The 16,659-nt window shown below is 50.6% G+C and overlaps 1 protein-coding gene across 11 annotated transcripts in view; it reads right to left on the bottom strand.

The window, feature by feature from the left end:
* Nucleotides 1–1,512: 1,512 nt before the first annotated feature.
* The window catches only part of LIMK2 (LIM domain kinase 2), a 69,366-nt gene continuing 54,219 nt past the window's right edge, over nt 1,513–16,659 (bottom strand). For 6 of the 11 annotated variants that reach the window (XM_019018244.3, XM_055374241.2, XM_055374244.2 and 3 more), the window contains 9 exons: nt 15,464–15,650; nt 14,525–14,611; nt 13,677–13,808; nt 13,382–13,438; nt 10,398–10,463; nt 8,891–9,065; nt 8,088–8,143; nt 6,290–6,447; nt 1,513–3,296 (listed from right to left, as the gene is read on the bottom strand). In XM_019018244.3, the coding sequence (XP_018873789.1) occupies nt 3,152–3,296; nt 6,290–6,447; nt 8,088–8,143; nt 8,891–9,065; nt 10,398–10,463; nt 13,382–13,438; nt 13,677–13,808; nt 14,525–14,611; nt 15,464–15,650 (1,063 nt within the window). In that variant the 3' untranslated portion in view covers nt 1,513–3,151. Of the gene's footprint in view, nt 4,798–6,285; nt 6,448–8,087; nt 8,144–8,678; nt 8,751–8,890; nt 9,066–10,397; nt 10,464–13,381; nt 13,439–13,676; nt 13,809–14,524; nt 14,612–15,463; nt 15,651–16,659 lie in introns of those variants that run through there. The other 5 variants (XM_055374238.2, XM_063704663.1, XM_019018246.3 and 2 more) reach the window with 3 other exon arrangements.

The following is a 16,659-nucleotide window of genomic DNA, read 5'->3' as shown; positions in this document are numbered from 1 at the left end:
CATTGCCAAGTTTTTGAGGGGTAACAGGAACCCTCCGTGTAAGTTGAGAAGCTTTGGGTTACCTTGTCAACACCTGTGTGGCAAGCTCTGGGCCTTTTTTTCATTCATCCTCGCCCTGTTACTGGAAGGTGACAACTGCAGCCTGTGTCCAGATTTTCTTTTTTGAGATGGAGTTTGGCTCTTGTTGCACAGGCTGGAGTGCAATGGCATGATCTCGCCTCACTGCAACCTCTGCCTTGTGGGTTCAAGCGATTCTCCTGCCTCAGCCTCCAGAGTAGCTGGGATTACAGGTATGTGCCATCACACCTGGCTAATTTTTGTATTTTTAGTAGAGACGGGGTTTCACCATGTTGGTCGGGCTGTTCTCAAACTCTTGATCTCAGGTGATCCACCCACTGAGGCCTCCCAAAGTGCTGAGATTACAGGCTAGAGCCACCGAGCCCGGCTTCTGTGTCCAGATTATCATCATCAGGAATCTTTCAGGTTGAAGCTGCAGGAAAGACAGGTGTGTAGGCGTCCCAACAAGGTGGTTGGTCATTGCAAATCCTCTCCCCTTCAGCATTGTTTCCAAGGTGGAGGTAGTTAAAATGAATATCTAGACAGCCCTTGTTAAAGGCTGGAGCGCAGCAGGGGTTGGGTGGTGGGTGATGGGGGTGGTGCTGCAGCAGCCAAAGGGGGAATAACTGCGGAGGAGGAAGGGTCACTGGGCTGCCTGCAGCAGCCCTGGGCTGAGGAAGTTCCCTGCAAGGTGACTACTATGACTCCAGAAGGAAAGATACCAACAGGAGTGTCTCCTGGACTTTTAGCAAGGGATTTCAGCCACAGATTATCAGCCTCAGGAACACCCAGATGACCTCTGCCCATGCCCAGCCATTGCTCTGTGGTTCTGCCAGCAATGCGTACTCCAGATCATCAGTTTTTTTCGGGAACCACATTCTGTCCTTAAGTTGGATTCTTTAAGCTTTGAGAGTGCCTGGGAGAAAACACCTTTGGGTTTACAGATTTATATTGTGCCCAAGGCCCCACTAACCAGATAGCATTGTCCTTCCTAATGGTCACTCTTCTACAACATCCCCCATATGCAGAAGCAAGAAGAAACTGGTCTTCTCCTCTCAAGCACTTGTAAGGAAACACAACGGGTGGGGTGACTTGCATTCATTTCTTCCCATTGCAAAGGTGGCACCCAGCACTGAGGAAAGCAAGCCAGGATACCCAGGCTATAGAAGTATTCATATAGAGAGGAAGAAAGGGTAGGGCTCCTAAGGAATGACTCAGCTGGCATGTGAGAGCCAGGCCAGGAAAAGGTCATAGTCAGCCACACCTGCTGCAAGGAAGGGGCTGTCTCAGGTGGGATGTACATATTCTCTAGAGCAGATGGGTGTCTGCTTGAGGGTTTTAGACTTGGGTGCATGAAAACTCTCTGCTATGGAGAGTTTGTGCGGGCTAGGCCAGAAGGTGGCTAGCAGACCCTCTACATTTATCCCTGAGCCAATCATGTTTTCACTCTCCATATTGCCAGTTATGTTAACTGCTTAATTTATTTAGTCTGATCAATGGCCCAGTTGAGGCCCACCACTCCTACACTTGCTGGGGACAGCCAGGACAACCAGCCACACAATGCTGAACTGTGCTGCTGCTGGGAGTCCAGGGCTCAGTCCTAAAGCAAGCTTGCAAACTTCACACATAAGTACAGTCTATATAGCAAGTAAACTCTGACCAGAGATGACATCTGGTCCCACAACTCATCAGGTCTATGTACAATATTTCACATACCACCCAATAGATAAAACAAGATAATATTAACAGCAACCACTCTCCTTTATCAATTCCCCCTGCTCCAATACAACCACCACACATTGCATTAATACCCCAAACCCATTCCCAATTTATTAAATATGGTGCAAGCTCATAGACACTTAGAAGAGGCAAATCTAGTTGTGATGAAGAGTTCCTAGAGCTCTGGGAGCCAAGATGGAGGTTTTCCAGTACCTACACATGTGGCTCAGGAGGATGCTGCCCAGGAGCTAATGAGTTGGGAGAGCAAACATGGGAGGTAGAAGTCAGATGGCCCAGCTCAGGGAGCTCTCTCTCAGCATCTCAGCTTTGAGACTCTGCCACCACCTCTTCCCAGCCCAAGCTGCTGCCTAAACCAGGCATGTTGAAGGGTGAGCAATGGTTGCCATGAAGCCAAGACCAAGAGATTGCTGAGACTCCCACTCCCCTCCCTCAGACTCTAGGCCTGTGACAAGCCACACTGTCCTCCAGAACCCATCGAGCTTTAGGCAAAATGTTTTAGGCATCTGACTAAGGAGCCCACCCCAGTATGAGTAACAGAAACCAAGATCTGAGCTTTCTAGAGGGCAGGGCCTCTTTCTAGTCCCCCAGCCTCTTCCTGTGCTTGTGACTGTTTGTTTCAGACAGAAAGGATGTTGTCCGTAAGTTCTCAGCCAGTCTCCAGTATTAAGTTTGAAAACATGAGGTGGAGGCTTCCTCTCACATTGATGTGGTCCCTGGGCTGGCTAGAGCCAGTGAGCAGGTAAATAGAAGCCAGCCCTTTCTCTAACTCCTGGCCTGTTCCACCACATATTAAGGGACTCTTCAAAACCTACTCCCTCAACCTTGCTCCAGGAAGGACAGGATCTGGAGTAGAAAGGGGAAGCATCACTGACTTTTTCACACCCTTTGAGCCATCAGTCTTTCTTTCGTCCACACACTTGAAGTCCTCCTGCACCCAGCTGGACTAGTGACTTCAGAGTTCACAGGCAGGTTCACCCTGGGATCCTGCCCAGCAGGTCCAGGTCACGCTGATTAGTGTAAGCAAGAGCCTCCCACAATCCACTCCAGGGAGTTCCTGGGTGGATTCGAGTAACAGATTCCTCCTGGCCCAAAGGCCAGGGTTTTTTTTCTTCTTCACAGCTTTCAGGCAAGTATTGGATTTACAGACAGTAACTAGGCCCCAGAACCTGTGGAGATACATTTCCCTGGTGCTGCGCCCACTTGCCTCCTGGGGAGGTAGTAGGAATGGCTTGTTCTGCTTCTAAACATTCCGCCAATCCACAGGAAGCCCGGACGGCCCTGCTCACAGCAGGAATGGGGCGCAGAGGGGCAATGCTGGCTGTAGAACACCCCCCTGCAGGGGGCTGGGCCAGGGCTAGGGAGGTGAGTCCCGGGTCAGGCCGTACTGCATGCTCACAGTGTGGTCCAACTCCTCCAGCTCTGCAGGCAGCGGGATGCCCAGCTCCCCCAGGTATAGGGAGAGGGCCTCAAAGGAGTCCTCCAGTTTCGAGAATGCTGGTCTAGAAGGAAAAGAGGTAAATTAGAGGCAGGTGGAATATCAGCAGGGCCATGGGGTGGGTGGAAGGAATCTAGGCTCAGCTACTTCCTGGTTGTATAACGTCAGGCAAACTCCTTCACCTAGTAGTGCCTCTGTGAGAAATGGGCATAATGTTACCGGTACCTCATGTATTTGCTATAAAGATTAGGTAACACTATAACAAGGCTGGACTAGCTGGAGTTAGTACTTAAAAACAATAGGAGAAAAACTTCCCTCCCATATCTTAGAGAAAATGCAGTTATCAAAGGTGGAATCGGAAACACCAGGCTCCTAGTGCCACGGAAATGGCTTGGCTGCCACGGAAGCCTAAGACAGCTCAGGCTTACTCCTCCTCCTCCATGTTTATGCTTAAATGTCATGTCACCTCAGTGAGGCCTGCTCTGACGACCATATTTAAAATTGCAACTGGTACCCTGAACAATCGTCTTTACTTGTCTTGACTCTTTTTCCATAGCATCTGCCACATTCTAATATTCAATATAGTTTACTTATTGTATCTACTGTATGATACAGTAGATACCATGCTAGAATCTATGTTCTATGAGGGTAAGCACCTTTATTTTGTTCGCTGCTGTAACCCAAGCGTTTAGAACTGTACCTAGCACACAGTAGGCATTCAATACTGTATATATATATTTTTTAATAAAGATATTTAGAATGACAAGAGGTATTAGAAAACAAATACTGTGTAGCTTCACAATTTCTCCTCAAGCTCTTACAGTGGTGTTACTGAAGGATTGCGGTCCTTGGCCTATAAAGGAACAAGGTATAGATTCTCCCACCAGAAAATTTCAACTCTAATGTGGACCGCTGGAAATCATTTTTTTTTTTTTTTGAGCTGCACCAAAGGCGTATCCTACCTCGCTTTATTAAAGGGCCCGTGCCGCAGAGTCAATATAAAAATACAAAGTCCCATCAGTTTAATAACAATAAAAAAATCCAAAAGTGGAAAACTGAGGGGGCAGGGGAAGAGACCCCTGGGCCAGGGGCACGAGGAGCCCTGCTCATGGAACCAGGCCTGGCCGCAGGGTCCCCCGGTATTGCTGTTGCTACGAGGTCGGGGGGGCAGCGATTGTCGTATGGGAGCCACCGTTCGCCTGGGTCGGGGACCCTCACTTCTTCTGAGGTGTGCTCAGCTTCTGCATGGCCCGGATCTTGTCCAGCAGGCCAGAGATGAAGACCTCTGTGGGTTTGTAACAGTCAACCAGCAGCTCCTTGACCCTGGCAGCCCGGGCATCGTCACTCTCCAAGTCCAGGAGCTCATCCACGTCAATCTCCAGTTCTGAGATCTCCTCTTCCTGGCAGTCGTAGAGGCGCGTGAGCTGCTCCAGGATCCGCTCCTCTAGGTTGAGGCGCTTCCGTAGCTCCTTCGGGTCATACTTGATGGTGACCTTCCCTTGGCGCCTCACTGGGCCCTCATCATCCGCGCAGCCCGGGCCCTCTCCTGCGGCCCCAGGGGGGCTCTGAAAGTAGATGCGTGGTCCTGGGCCGCCACTGCCTGGCCTGGGGGCCGGGGCCGCCAACGCCGCGCCCCCCGCGGTGCCGCTGTCCGCCATGGCGGCCTCCGGGGCCACGTGCGCGCGTGGGGCCCCTCCTTGCGCCGCTGCCTCCGTGACGCCCGCCGGCTGGCTCAGGTTAGCTCGCCGGCTCCGCTCCGCACGGCTCCGCGGCGAGGGCGGCGGCGGGGGCGCCCGGGGGCAGCTGCAGCATGCGGAGCCCCCGGGCCTGGCCTGGCCGCGCCCCGCCCCCTCCCCGCCGATCCGCCCGCCCTTTGTCCCCTGCGGCCGCCGCCGCCGGGGCTGCCGCCGCCGAAGCGCTTTCTCTGTCCGGAAACCATTTTTAAATAAAGATTATGTCCCAACTGGTTATCCTGGGAGGGTGGAGTTGGGGGTGAGGAGAATGTTGAGGGGTATATTGGTTAAGGGAGATTACAGAAGACGTATTTCCTGTGCTATAAACTTTGGTAATGTTTGAACTTGTTTTTAAAAGAAACATGATTTTTGATGGCAGGAAAAGAACCCCATTTTTGAGACAGAATTTCACTCTTGTTGCCGAGGCTGGAGTGCAATGGCGTGATATCGGCTCACTGCAACCTCCGCCCCTGGGTTCAAGCAATTCTCCTGCCTCAGCCTCCCAAGTAGCTGGGGTTACAGGCACCTGCCACCATGCCTGGCTAAGTTTTGTATTTTTAGTAGAGATGGGGTTTCACCATGTTGGCCAGGCTGGTCTCGAACTCCAGACCTCAGGTGATCCACCCACCTCGGCCTCCCAAAGTGCTGGGATTACAGGTGTGAGCCATCGCGCCCAGCCAGATTCTAGTTTTTTAACCACACACTTGAAAAGACCTAGGGTAACTTTGGTAATAATGAAATTATTACCTGAGAAGAATAAAGGTAATTCTGAAAATACTTCCTCAAAGGAGAAATTAGCTAAATGCATAAAACTGCTCACTGTAGTTAAATACCTATTGTAAAGAGAAACTGGAAAAACCTGAACATCTACATTACAATATGTTCAGACAGTCTCTCAATAGAATTTCATGTTGTCGACAAAAATGATAAACAGGAAGACTGGATAGTAAAAACAAGGGAAATGCAGGGCAAAATACAGAACTATTTACTATAAAAAAAAGTATATGTGTAGATATGGACAGGGGAATATCGAAAGATGAATACACTTATTGTATTCAAATGGTTTGGGTGAATTTCCTTCTTTTAAACTTTCTTTTAATGGTTGTGTTTCTGTGTCCTATCCAGATTACTTGCTGCTATGTCTTTACCTCTCTCTTCTCCAACCTGTACATACGTGTTGTCAGATGGCTCAGGGGTTGACAGCCACATTCTTGACCTCAAGGCTTCTCTCACCCCTGTGCTTGCAGAGGGCTCAGGGGTGGCCTTAGACAGAGGCAAACGTCCCAGGACCCTGTGAGCTGGGAGAAAAAGGCAGGATACCAACCTGCTCTCAGGCTCCAGTCTGCAGCAGATGGCGGCCAGCGGGAAGAAGGCTGGGGGACAATCTGTGGGAACAAACTTCTCCCAGAAAAGCTTCACGTTGAGGCCAAAGTCCAGTGTTCGGGGAAGGCAGTCAGGATCTGCATACACCTGCCCAATGATCTGTAGGGTAAGAAGACAGCTGTTTACAAAGGACTACAGAGGCCACAGATACTTGGCAAGGGAAAGGGATGCTGGGATGTGGACAGGAAGGATGGCAGAAGAGGAAGTGGTAAAATAGGTTAGAGAGCTCTCCCCAATCCCCAATCATCTCTCCAAATCTTACTAATCCAGACCTGTATCCACTGAGAGCTGGGTTACTGAAGTGGACTAAGAAGGGGCTTCACTGCAGAAGCCAAGTGTTCCAAATCAGCACCTGCTCCTAGCTTCCACTCATCCCATCCTGCCTTGTCTGTGTCTCCTTGTGGCTGTGTGTGTGTGCCAGAGTTAAGGCTCTATGAGGTGCTGAATCTGATTCATGTCTGAAACCCTCTGGCACCAGCCCAGTGCTCTGAACAGAGGTGTTCAATTAATATTAAAGAAAACAATTTTTTAAAACAGATCTTCCTTCATGGCCGGACACGGTAGCTCATGCCTGTAATCTCAGCACTTTGGGAGGCTGAAGCGGGTGGATCACCTGAGGTCAGGCATTTGAGACCAGCCTGGCCAACATGGCGAAACCCTGTCTCTACTGAAAATACAAAAATTAGCCAGGCGTGGTGGCGCACACCTGTAGTCCCAGCTACTTGGGAGGCTGAGGCAGGAGGATCACTTGAACCTGGGAGGCGGAGGCTGCAGTGAGCCAAGATCGCACCTCTGCACTCCAGCCTGGGCGACAGAGTGAAACTCCATCTCAAAAACAAAAACAAAAACAAAACATTCCTTCATTATCCTAACCATTCCTTGTCTCTCCTCTCCTCTACCCCTCACAACTTTGTAGGAATTACAGAAGGTTTTGAATGTGTGTGTGTTTGAGTCGCTGAGATATGCTGTCACCTGACTAAACTCCTAAAGGTAGGAATCTTTCCAAGATTCCTCACTCTGTCCACGTGGTACCTGGCACAGGGCTGGCACTTCCTAGAGTGGCTACTTCTACTTGAAGGGAACTGAGAAGGGCTACATTTGGACCAAGAGCTAGCTAGACAGCCACATGAACAGTCTCTTGCCCTTCCTTCTGGAATTCTGAGTCTCATCTGCCCCTTACTGACCATGTGCAAGCCACTGCCCTCTTCCGAGCCTCAGTTTCCTCAACTAAAAAAAAAAAAAAAAACCTGGCCGGGCGAGGTAGCTCACGCCTATAATTCCAGCACTTTTAGAGGCCGAGGCAGGCGGATTACCTGAGGTCTGGAGTTCAAGACCAGCCTGGCCAACATGGTGAAACCCTGTCTCTACTAAAAATACAAAAATTAGCCGGGCATGGTGGTGTGTGCCGGTAGTCCCAGCTACTTGGGAGGCTGAGGCAGGAGAATCACTTGAACCCAGAAGGCGGAGGTTGCAGTGAGCCCAGATTGTGCCACTGCACTCCAGCCTGGGCAACGAAGTGAGGCTCCATCTAAAACAAAAAAACCGTGCCAGTCCTTCTCTTAAGACCAATGAAACACGAACGTGGCAAAGATGTGCAGATGCGTTATAAACCATAAAACCCTACACCCATGTTGATTTTAGTCAAGCTAGTCATCCCTAGGAGGAGACGCCCCAGTTCCGAGGGAAGGCAGAGCTGCTAGGCCTGCTGCCTCGGGCATGGCCTTGGTGCCAGAGCTCACCTCACAGAGAACGATCCCAAAGGAGAAGATATCCACCGTCTCATCATAGCTCTTTCCTTGGGGAACACAGGAGAGCACGCTGTTAAGTTTACATCCCTTACCTGCTCTGCACTGGGTCTAGGGTCAATCTAAGCCACAGCTAAGAACTAGGGCTAGAACAGGTTCTGTAGGGACACCCCACAGGCTGTCCTGCGCAGACACCACCTGAAAATAGTCCTTCCTCAGCCCTAGGTGACCTGCCTTGGAGAGCCCTTATAACGTAACACTGCCTAGGATGAAACTGCATGTTAAAGTGGAAAAGAACCAGACTAGGGTTCATCCAGGCTCTGCCATTAGGCAGCTGTATGCTCCTAGGCAATTCACTGAACTTCTCTGGGCCTCAGACTCCAAAATGGATTGTATTCAGACCATTTCTGACGCCTCACAACCCTGATTTCAAGAATCCCAACCAGCATCTCTGGTTGGTTTGAGCATTATCCACCAGAGGGCACCACACTTCTGTTCTCACCATGGAGAGAGAAGGCTAAAGCTGGGACAATAGCCTGAGCTCTTAGCGATCCCTGAGGCACAAATGCCACAGTCAGAACTCACCTTATGCCCCATGATGGGACACTGATCAGTTCCCAGCCCCCTGAGCTCAGGAGCTAAATCGTGAGGCCCCACCTGGCAAGGGAAAAATATCCTCAGCTCTGGGTATCCGGTCCTACGCTTCACAGGCCTCCCCTGGAATTCCCAGGGCTCTGATGCAAGGGCAGCATCTGTCCTCCCTCTGCGGGTGTCCCCTCCAGGGCTTCAGGACTCACCGTTCAGCATCTCAGGGGCCATCCAGTAGGGGTTTCCCACCACCGTGTAGCGCTTCTTGCGGTCGTTCTTGCGCAAGGTGCGTTTCTTGGTGGTGGCCTTCTCCATGGGGTGCCTTTTCCTCTCTTCCACTATGAGCCGTGACAGCCCAAAGTCTGCCACCACCACAGTCTTGTCCTGGTAGGATAAAAGACAGGTCAGGACTTCATGGGGATGTTCTCAAACCTGGCCCTGGGGAGGAGGCATAGGCAAGAGAAGCCACTGAGAAGGGGAGAAAAGGTGTATAGCAAGGGAGAATCAGAGCAGAAAGCTCTATCAAATAGACACACTCAGGCCAGGCACGGTGGCTTACGCCTGTAATCCCAGAACTTTGGGAGGCCGAGGCGGGTGAATCACCTGAGGTCAGGAGTTCAAGACCAGCCTGGCCAACATGGCAAAACCCCGTCTCTACTAAAAATACAAAAAAAAAAAAAAAAAAAAAAAAAATTAGCTGGGCGTGGTGGCACACGCCTGTAGTCCTAGCTACTTGGGAGGCTGAAGCAGAAGAATCACTAGAACCCGGGAGGTAGAGGCTGCAGTAAGCCAAGATTGCACCACTGCACTCCAGCCTGGGAAACAGAATGAGACTCCATCTAAAAAACAAAACAAAACAAAACAAAAAAACAGACACACTTGGCATTTGTGTTTCTGAGGGTCTGGTATCTGTGCACAGCAGACTCCCAGCCCACAGTGGGTTCATGGCAGAGCCACTGGAGCCCTGGAGGTAAGGCTCAGGGACTTGGAGAGTGGAACTCAGAGGTGGGACAGGGGGTTGCTTTTGTTTTTCCCTGTCCTGTCTTATTCCTAAAATGATTTCAGGCAGTGGCTAGATCAGGATAAGACAGAAAAAGGCAAGGTGGAGGCAGTAGATGGGGAGACTTGGGGGAGACAAGCTCTTTGAATAGCTACAGGGCAGTCATGTGGGAAAGGAATGAAGATTGCGTGGTGTGGGTCTAGAGGGCAGAGCCAGGGCCAGCCGGTAGACACCCAGGAAGCCAGATAGCAAGTCAGTAAGACAAACAACATTGTAACCACCACAGCTGAGGGGCAGTGGGAGGAATGCTGGTCTCAAACTGGTCCCTGTAAATTTACTAGCTCGGTGGCCTCAGGCTGAGGCTTCAGGTGCCACCACTGTAAAATGGGGTCAGCAATGAACTGTTTTACAAGACTATTATGGGGCAAACGCAGGTAAAACGACAGTGTTCTACATATAGTCAACAAACTTCTGAAGTCCCTTCTAATCAAATTATTTCAAAGGTTGCTAATGAGAGAAGGTGAAATTATGTCTGCGTGTGTCTCGGAGCTCCCAGAGGACAGAGAAGGGCATTGGAAGAAGCAGGAAGGGAAAGATAGGAGCTCCTAGGCAACACCTCTGCCCTCTAGCCAGAGGGGACAAGTCAGCCTCCTTTGTGACAAGGAAGCCAGGAAGGATAGGACCCTGGAGGCCAGGCCCAGAGCAGTGGGACATACCAACTTGATGAGGCAGTTGTGCGAGTTCAGATCCCGGTGGATGATGCACATGGAGTGCAAATAGGCCTGGAACAGAAGCATGAGCTGAGGCCACAGGGCCAGCAAATCAACTAGACCCTGAATCTGGAATTGGGCACCACAGATGCTCTCCTACCAGGCCATGCCCATCCAGCTTCAGAACCCAACCTGGACAACAGGGCCAGGGCCTCCTATGGCCACTCCCTTGTCCCAATACCAACAGGAAGCCTGGACTTCCTCTGCTTCCCTGCTGCCATCTCCTGCCCATCCTTTGGTTCACCAATCACTAGCACAGTGGCTGGCCAAAGCCCTCACAGCTCTCTCCTAATGTCCCCAACTTCAGAAAACCCTGGCCATTGCAGCACTCCCTCCACCTCTACCCATTTTACTTAGATCCAGGCTGCTCCCTCCTCCCCACTCTCCCAGTCTCTGGCTTGAGCCACTTTGGATCCTTCCTGCCTGCAACAGAGAAGTGACTTCTTGCTCCAGCTAGCTCTGTCTTTCAGACATTCACCTCCTCTAAGACTCCACCTTCCCCACTGTCTAAACTTTAAGCTCTCCCCCTTCCTACCAAAATGTTTGTCAACAAATTTGTTTGTTATCTCCCCTCTCCAGGCCTCCACCACTGACTCTTACCACTCTCAGGAGCAACTTCCTTTCTCCTTCCCTTGCAAATGTAGAAGGAGCCACTCCCTGCTCTCCAGCCCCCTGCAATACTGCTTTCATCCCTTAGGCTCCTGGAGCTGCTCACACACCCAGGGAGCTCTTCCTGAATCGCTATAGCTCATGACCTGCCTGCCTGCCTGAGGAAGTGCTCCTCAAAGACTGTCCACAACTTTCCTATGCTACCTGATCCTGAGACTCTTGTGTGTCTGCTTTTTTCTTCCAGCCTTTTCAGTGTCAGCCCTGCTCAAAGCCATCTCCTCTTCACAAGCTGAGACACCCCCACCAGCTACATGGATGCCTCTTCTGTCCCACAGCTCCAGCTGCCCCTTCTCTGCAGATTAGGTGACTAGCAGCCTCTCCCTAAGCCAGTCTCATGGAGCCAGTTTCCTGCCCAGAAGATGCTGATAGGTTCTGCTAGCACAGAACAGCAGGCATCAATGCTAGCTCTTCCCAAACCAGCTCCTCAACAGTCACGGCTATCCCCCATTCCCCAAATGTCTGGTAAGTGACACCTCAAGCCACTCATAACTCCTCCTCCTCCTCCTGTTCCCTCATTGCCAACCAGTCTCCCCATTCTGACTCCACCCTGCCTCCCAGGCTCCTGTCCCCACAGCCACTACCTTAATTCAGAAATCTGAAATGTTTCATTAGCCCCCTATGCAGGTCTCCATTCCCTGGACCCTCCGCATTCCACCCCAATGTACTAACCATATCAGTCTCTCTTTTTTTTTTTTTTGAGATGAAGTCTCACTCTGTCACCCAGGCTGGAATGCAGTGGTGTGATCTTGGCTCACTGCAACTTCCACCTCCCAGGTTCAAGCTATTCTCCTGCCTCGGCCTCCTGAGTAGCTGGGACTACAGGCGTGCACCACCACGCCCAGGTAATTTTTGCATTTTTTTCTTTAGTAGAAACAGGGTTTCACCATATTGGCCAGGCTGGTCTCAAACTCCTGACCTCAAGTGATCCACTCACCTCGGCCTCCCAAAAAAGTGCTGGGATTACAGGCATGAGCCACTGTGCCAGCCCAGACTCATTTTGGAAAAACCACAGCTCTTAAGCTTTCTTGCTTAAAAAATCTTTTCCTGCCGGACATGGTGGCTCACAACTGTAATCCCAACACTTTGGGAGGGTGAGGCAGGAGGAATGCTTGAGCCCAGGAGTTTGAGATCAGCCTGGGCAACAAAGTGAGAACCTGTCTCTACCAAAAAAAAAAAAAAAAAAAAAAGAAAAAAAAATTCAAAAAATTAGGTGTGGTGGTACACACCTGTAGTCCAGCTACTTGGGAGGCTAAGGCAGGAGGATTGCTTGAGCCCAGAGGTCGAAGCTGTAGTGAGCCATGATCGTGCCACTGCACTCCAGTCTGGGCAACAGAGCAATATCCTGTCTCAAAACAACAACAACAAAAAAACCTCCTTCCTGATTCAAGCCCCAGAAACAGGAAAAAAACAAACAAACAAACAAAAAACCAAAAAGCCAGTCAACCAAAAAACTCTTTTACATCTGTCTCCTAAATATAGTCCAGACTCCTTAGCTTAAAACACAGCGACCCTAATGTACCCCCAAACTGTTCCAGACTACTACTATTTTCATGGACCCCCATGTGAAGGGCAGTGGCTAAAGTCTCAGGCTTGGCGACCAGACTGATTAGCCCAGGATCCCAGCTCTGTCCCTTTCCAGTCCAGCTTATCTGGAAACCAAGGTTGTCATGAGGAATAAACATGCACATGCATGTTAATCCCTCAGCCCAGTGCCTAGCATATAGAGGGCACTCAGTACTTGTCAGCTGTTATTATTTCTATGCTTGGAATCATTTGTTTCCAGGTAAAATAGATGATTTTCTCCTCTTTCCTCCCAGGTCTTTGCTCCTGTCACTTCAATCCTGGTGCCTCTCTGCCAATAAGAACTTTATCCAATTCTGATCCTTCAGGGCTCCGCTAGAACTCATTTCCCCTTCATTGATTTCCTAGGCAGTGAGGTGCTCTAGTTGGTCTAAGGGCCCTCAGCACCTGAACACCTGTGATGGCAAGCCCAGGCCATCTCAGGCTACAGTTTGCCTCTCCAGTTTGCCTTGTCCGTGCCCTGTTTGCCTTTAGAGATGTGTAATTCTTTAAGAACAGGGCTGTGAACTGAGAACAGCTGGCTGGGGTCAGTTTCAGTGACACAGACAAACTCAATGAATAGCTGCTGACCCAGCCCACAGAAGTTGCACAGGAAGGGGTCTCTACCTTCCAGTGAAGCCCACAATTCTCACACCTCTCCCTACTCTCACCCTGCTGGCAGGTTTGTTGGTGGGACTCACCATTCCGGAGGCGATTCCTTTGGCAAACCTGACCTTCTGCTGCCAGGGGAACGGATCCTGCAGAATGGGGGGAATGATTTTCAGAGGCTGTTGAGCCCTGTCCCACTCGTGGTCCAGGCCCCATAGGTCAATGTGGTCTCCCAGTGAAGCCTCCCTGTGTATGCTCAGTCCCACCCAGCATGGTCCTTTGGAGGCAAAGCAGGGCCCCTCTGCCCTTTAAGCTCCTAGGTTAGTGATAGCATAGGTGTCTGACAACCCACCAAGGCTCCTGGAGACTATGGGGTGGTGTGCTCACCATACTGCGCAGAAAGTCCTTCAGTGTGCCCCCCTCAATGTACTCTGTCAGCAGGTTCAGCTTCTTATCCTTGTACAGCACACCAATGAACTTGAGCACATTGGGGTGGTCCAGGCTGCGCATCACTTTCACCTGGGGGTGGGGGAAGCCAAGGAAAGCTGGTGGTTAACTTCTCACTGTCTTCCTTACCTCTTCCCTCCAAGGAATCAGCTTGACAAGTGTTACCACCTGTATCTCCTACCTCCTATCTTGTGATATGACAGGGCACTAAGATCAGGATGAGGGAAGACCACCACCATATAGATGGAGATGGCTTCATAGGCCTTACCCTTGGGATCCTGCCTTTCTAGGAACTGCATTGGGGGAACTGGGGTGGGAGTGGCCAAGTGGCTTGGAGGGCAATACCCAGACCACAGGTGTCCCCAACTTAAGTTACTCCATGAAGTAACTTGGGAGGGGTAGTGAAAACTGTAAATGCCCAAGGAGTGTGAGTGCTCAGGGAGCTCCCCTCCAGGTTCCCTTAGCAGGGCGTTCAGGTGAGGATTATAACATTGAGTTGTACTAAATTGGAGTGTTTTCATGTCCATCATCCTCATAACCTGAGAGCTCTTCTGAACCCTGTATCTTTTGTTACTGCATCCCTTGTACCCTGTTTGTGTTGCTTTTAGTAAGTGTTCATTGAACAAATAATTATGCTGTAATTTAGAGGGAGTGGGATATTCCTCTAGGAATTTTCTGCTTAGTCTTTACGACAGTGATTCCAAACTGTATTTTCTCTTGAAGCCATTATTTGTCACCTTCTCTTCCAATGGTGACACCAACCTCCTGGGCCCCCTCCATCTTCTTACCTCAGTCAGAAAAGTTTTCTGGGTCTCCTCATCACATCGAATTAACTCTTTCATGACCATCACTTTGCCCGTGGCTTTGTGTGTCACCTACAGGGAGGGTGACTGTTAATGGTGCTGAGACCAGAGGAAGTTCTGGAGAACTGTTTGAGAAAATCTATGCAGCTGGCCATCCCATCCCTTGGAGGGCACACTGAGCCGGGTCAGACTGACAGAGTTCATGTGTGGAAGATGCAGCATGGAGCAACATGGGACTCAGACGGAAGCATACCCTCTTTCCTGGAGAGCTGGGCATGCACAGAGGACAGGCAAGAACCCAGAAAAGGGAAGTGGGGAAGAAGGCAGGAGGGGATGCTGCCAAGCCAAGCAGGGGCTCTGATCATTTGGCATAGAAGTGAGTCTCCTGAGTGAACAGAAGTCTGGGGGCAGGAAGGTCAGTGCCAAAGACATGCACCAGGGAGCTGGGTGGGTCGGGGGTGAGCTCTCCAGCCCTGCTGCCCCTGCAAGCTGAGACACACGTCTTACCTGACCCCCCCTCCCAGTTCTCAGCAGAAGAGGAGGAGGAGGAGAGAAAGAGAGAGGTTAGTCCCTGAGACTGTTCACCAGGGAGGCAGGAGCCATTCCCCTGTGTGCTCCTTGTAGCATGCCCGGTACTGAGGTCTGCAGGCACCTAACAAACACCCACTGACTGGAGGCAGGAGGGCCACAGGCACAGCTCAACCCAACCTGGATTTCCAGGTCCACAAGCTCACTGTAACAGCACCATTGACCTTAGGTGGCCTGGGTGGGGGTGAAGGATACTCTCACACCAACACCCAAAGCCAGGAAGGAGGCCTGGCATCCTGCATGGTGTGGGGTGGGGCCAAGTGATGAGAAATCCCCGAAAGACAGTGACAGAGGGACTGGGGGCAGAAGAGCAAAGCAATTGTTGCCTGCGCTCACCTTGATAGCCTGCCCAAAGAAGCCCTTCCCCAGGACCTCCCCATGGATTAGGTCACAGGGCCGGAAGATCTGCTGTGAATAGCTGCTGGAACAACGAAGGGATTCTGAGCGGCTGATGTCACGGCTGAACAGCAGGGGCTCCTTTGGGGAGCTGGGGCCAGGGGACTTGGAGATACTGTTACTGCGCCTGAAGATGAGGAAAGACGGGAGTAGGGATGCGTAGTCCTCAGAGACCGGCCAAGAAACCCTGGAGGAAGGAAACTTAGGGGCACCTGTTCATTCCAATGTCTATAGTTTAGATGTTATTATTGGGGAACAGGGGCTCTTACATCAGATGTATCATTTTGGGGTTGCTGACATCAGCCATTTATTTAAGCATAGTAAAAACACATTCAAAATGGGAACTCTGCATACATCACACATAGAACAATTAACTAGATTCTACTAGCTGATAATGCTCAGTATGTGACATATATGACAACACTGTAGATGGTAATTCACCATCTCCCGTATCTGCTTGATTTAAGTACTAACTGGTTTAGAGTGATAGTTATACTAGTATCCAAAAAATGAGCAAATGGGATTTTTTTTTTTTTTGAGACAGAGTCTCGCTCTGTCAACCAGGCTGGAGTGCAGTGCTGTGATCTTGGCTCACTGCAACCTCTGTCTCCCTAGTTCACCTGAGTCTCATGCCTCCGCCTCCTGAGTAACTGGGACTACAGGCATGTGCCACCAGGCCCGGCTAGTTATCGTTATTATTATTATTTTTAAGACAGAGTCTCGCTCTGTCGCCCAGGCTGAAGTGCAATGGCACGATCTCGGCTCACTGCGACCTCCGCCTTCCAGGTTCAAGCGATTCTCCTACCTCAGCCTCCCAAGTAGCTGGGAGTATAGGTGCACGCCACCACGCCTGGCTAATTTTTTTTTTTTTTTTTTGATGGAGTCTCGCTCTGTCGCCCAGGCTGGAGTGCCACGGTGGGATCTCCACTTACTGCAACCTCTGCCTCCCGGGTTCAAGAGATTCTCCTGCCTCAGCCTCCCAAGTAGCTGGGATTATAGGCGTGTGCCACCACAACCGAATAATTTTTGTATTTTTTTAGTAGAGATGGGGTTTCACCACGTTGGCCAGGTTGGTCTCGAACTCCTGATCTCGTGATCCACCTGTCTCGGCCTCCCTAAGTGCTGGGATTACAGGC

This window comes from Gorilla gorilla, chromosome 23 (genome assembly GCF_029281585.2).
Source record: "Gorilla gorilla gorilla isolate KB3781 chromosome 23, NHGRI_mGorGor1-v2.1_pri, whole genome shotgun sequence".
Lineage (NCBI taxonomy): Eukaryota > Metazoa > Chordata > Mammalia > Primates > Hominidae > Gorilla > Gorilla gorilla.
The sequence above is the reverse complement of the archived record's forward strand: the minus strand, read 5'-3'. Positions and strand labels throughout refer to the sequence as shown.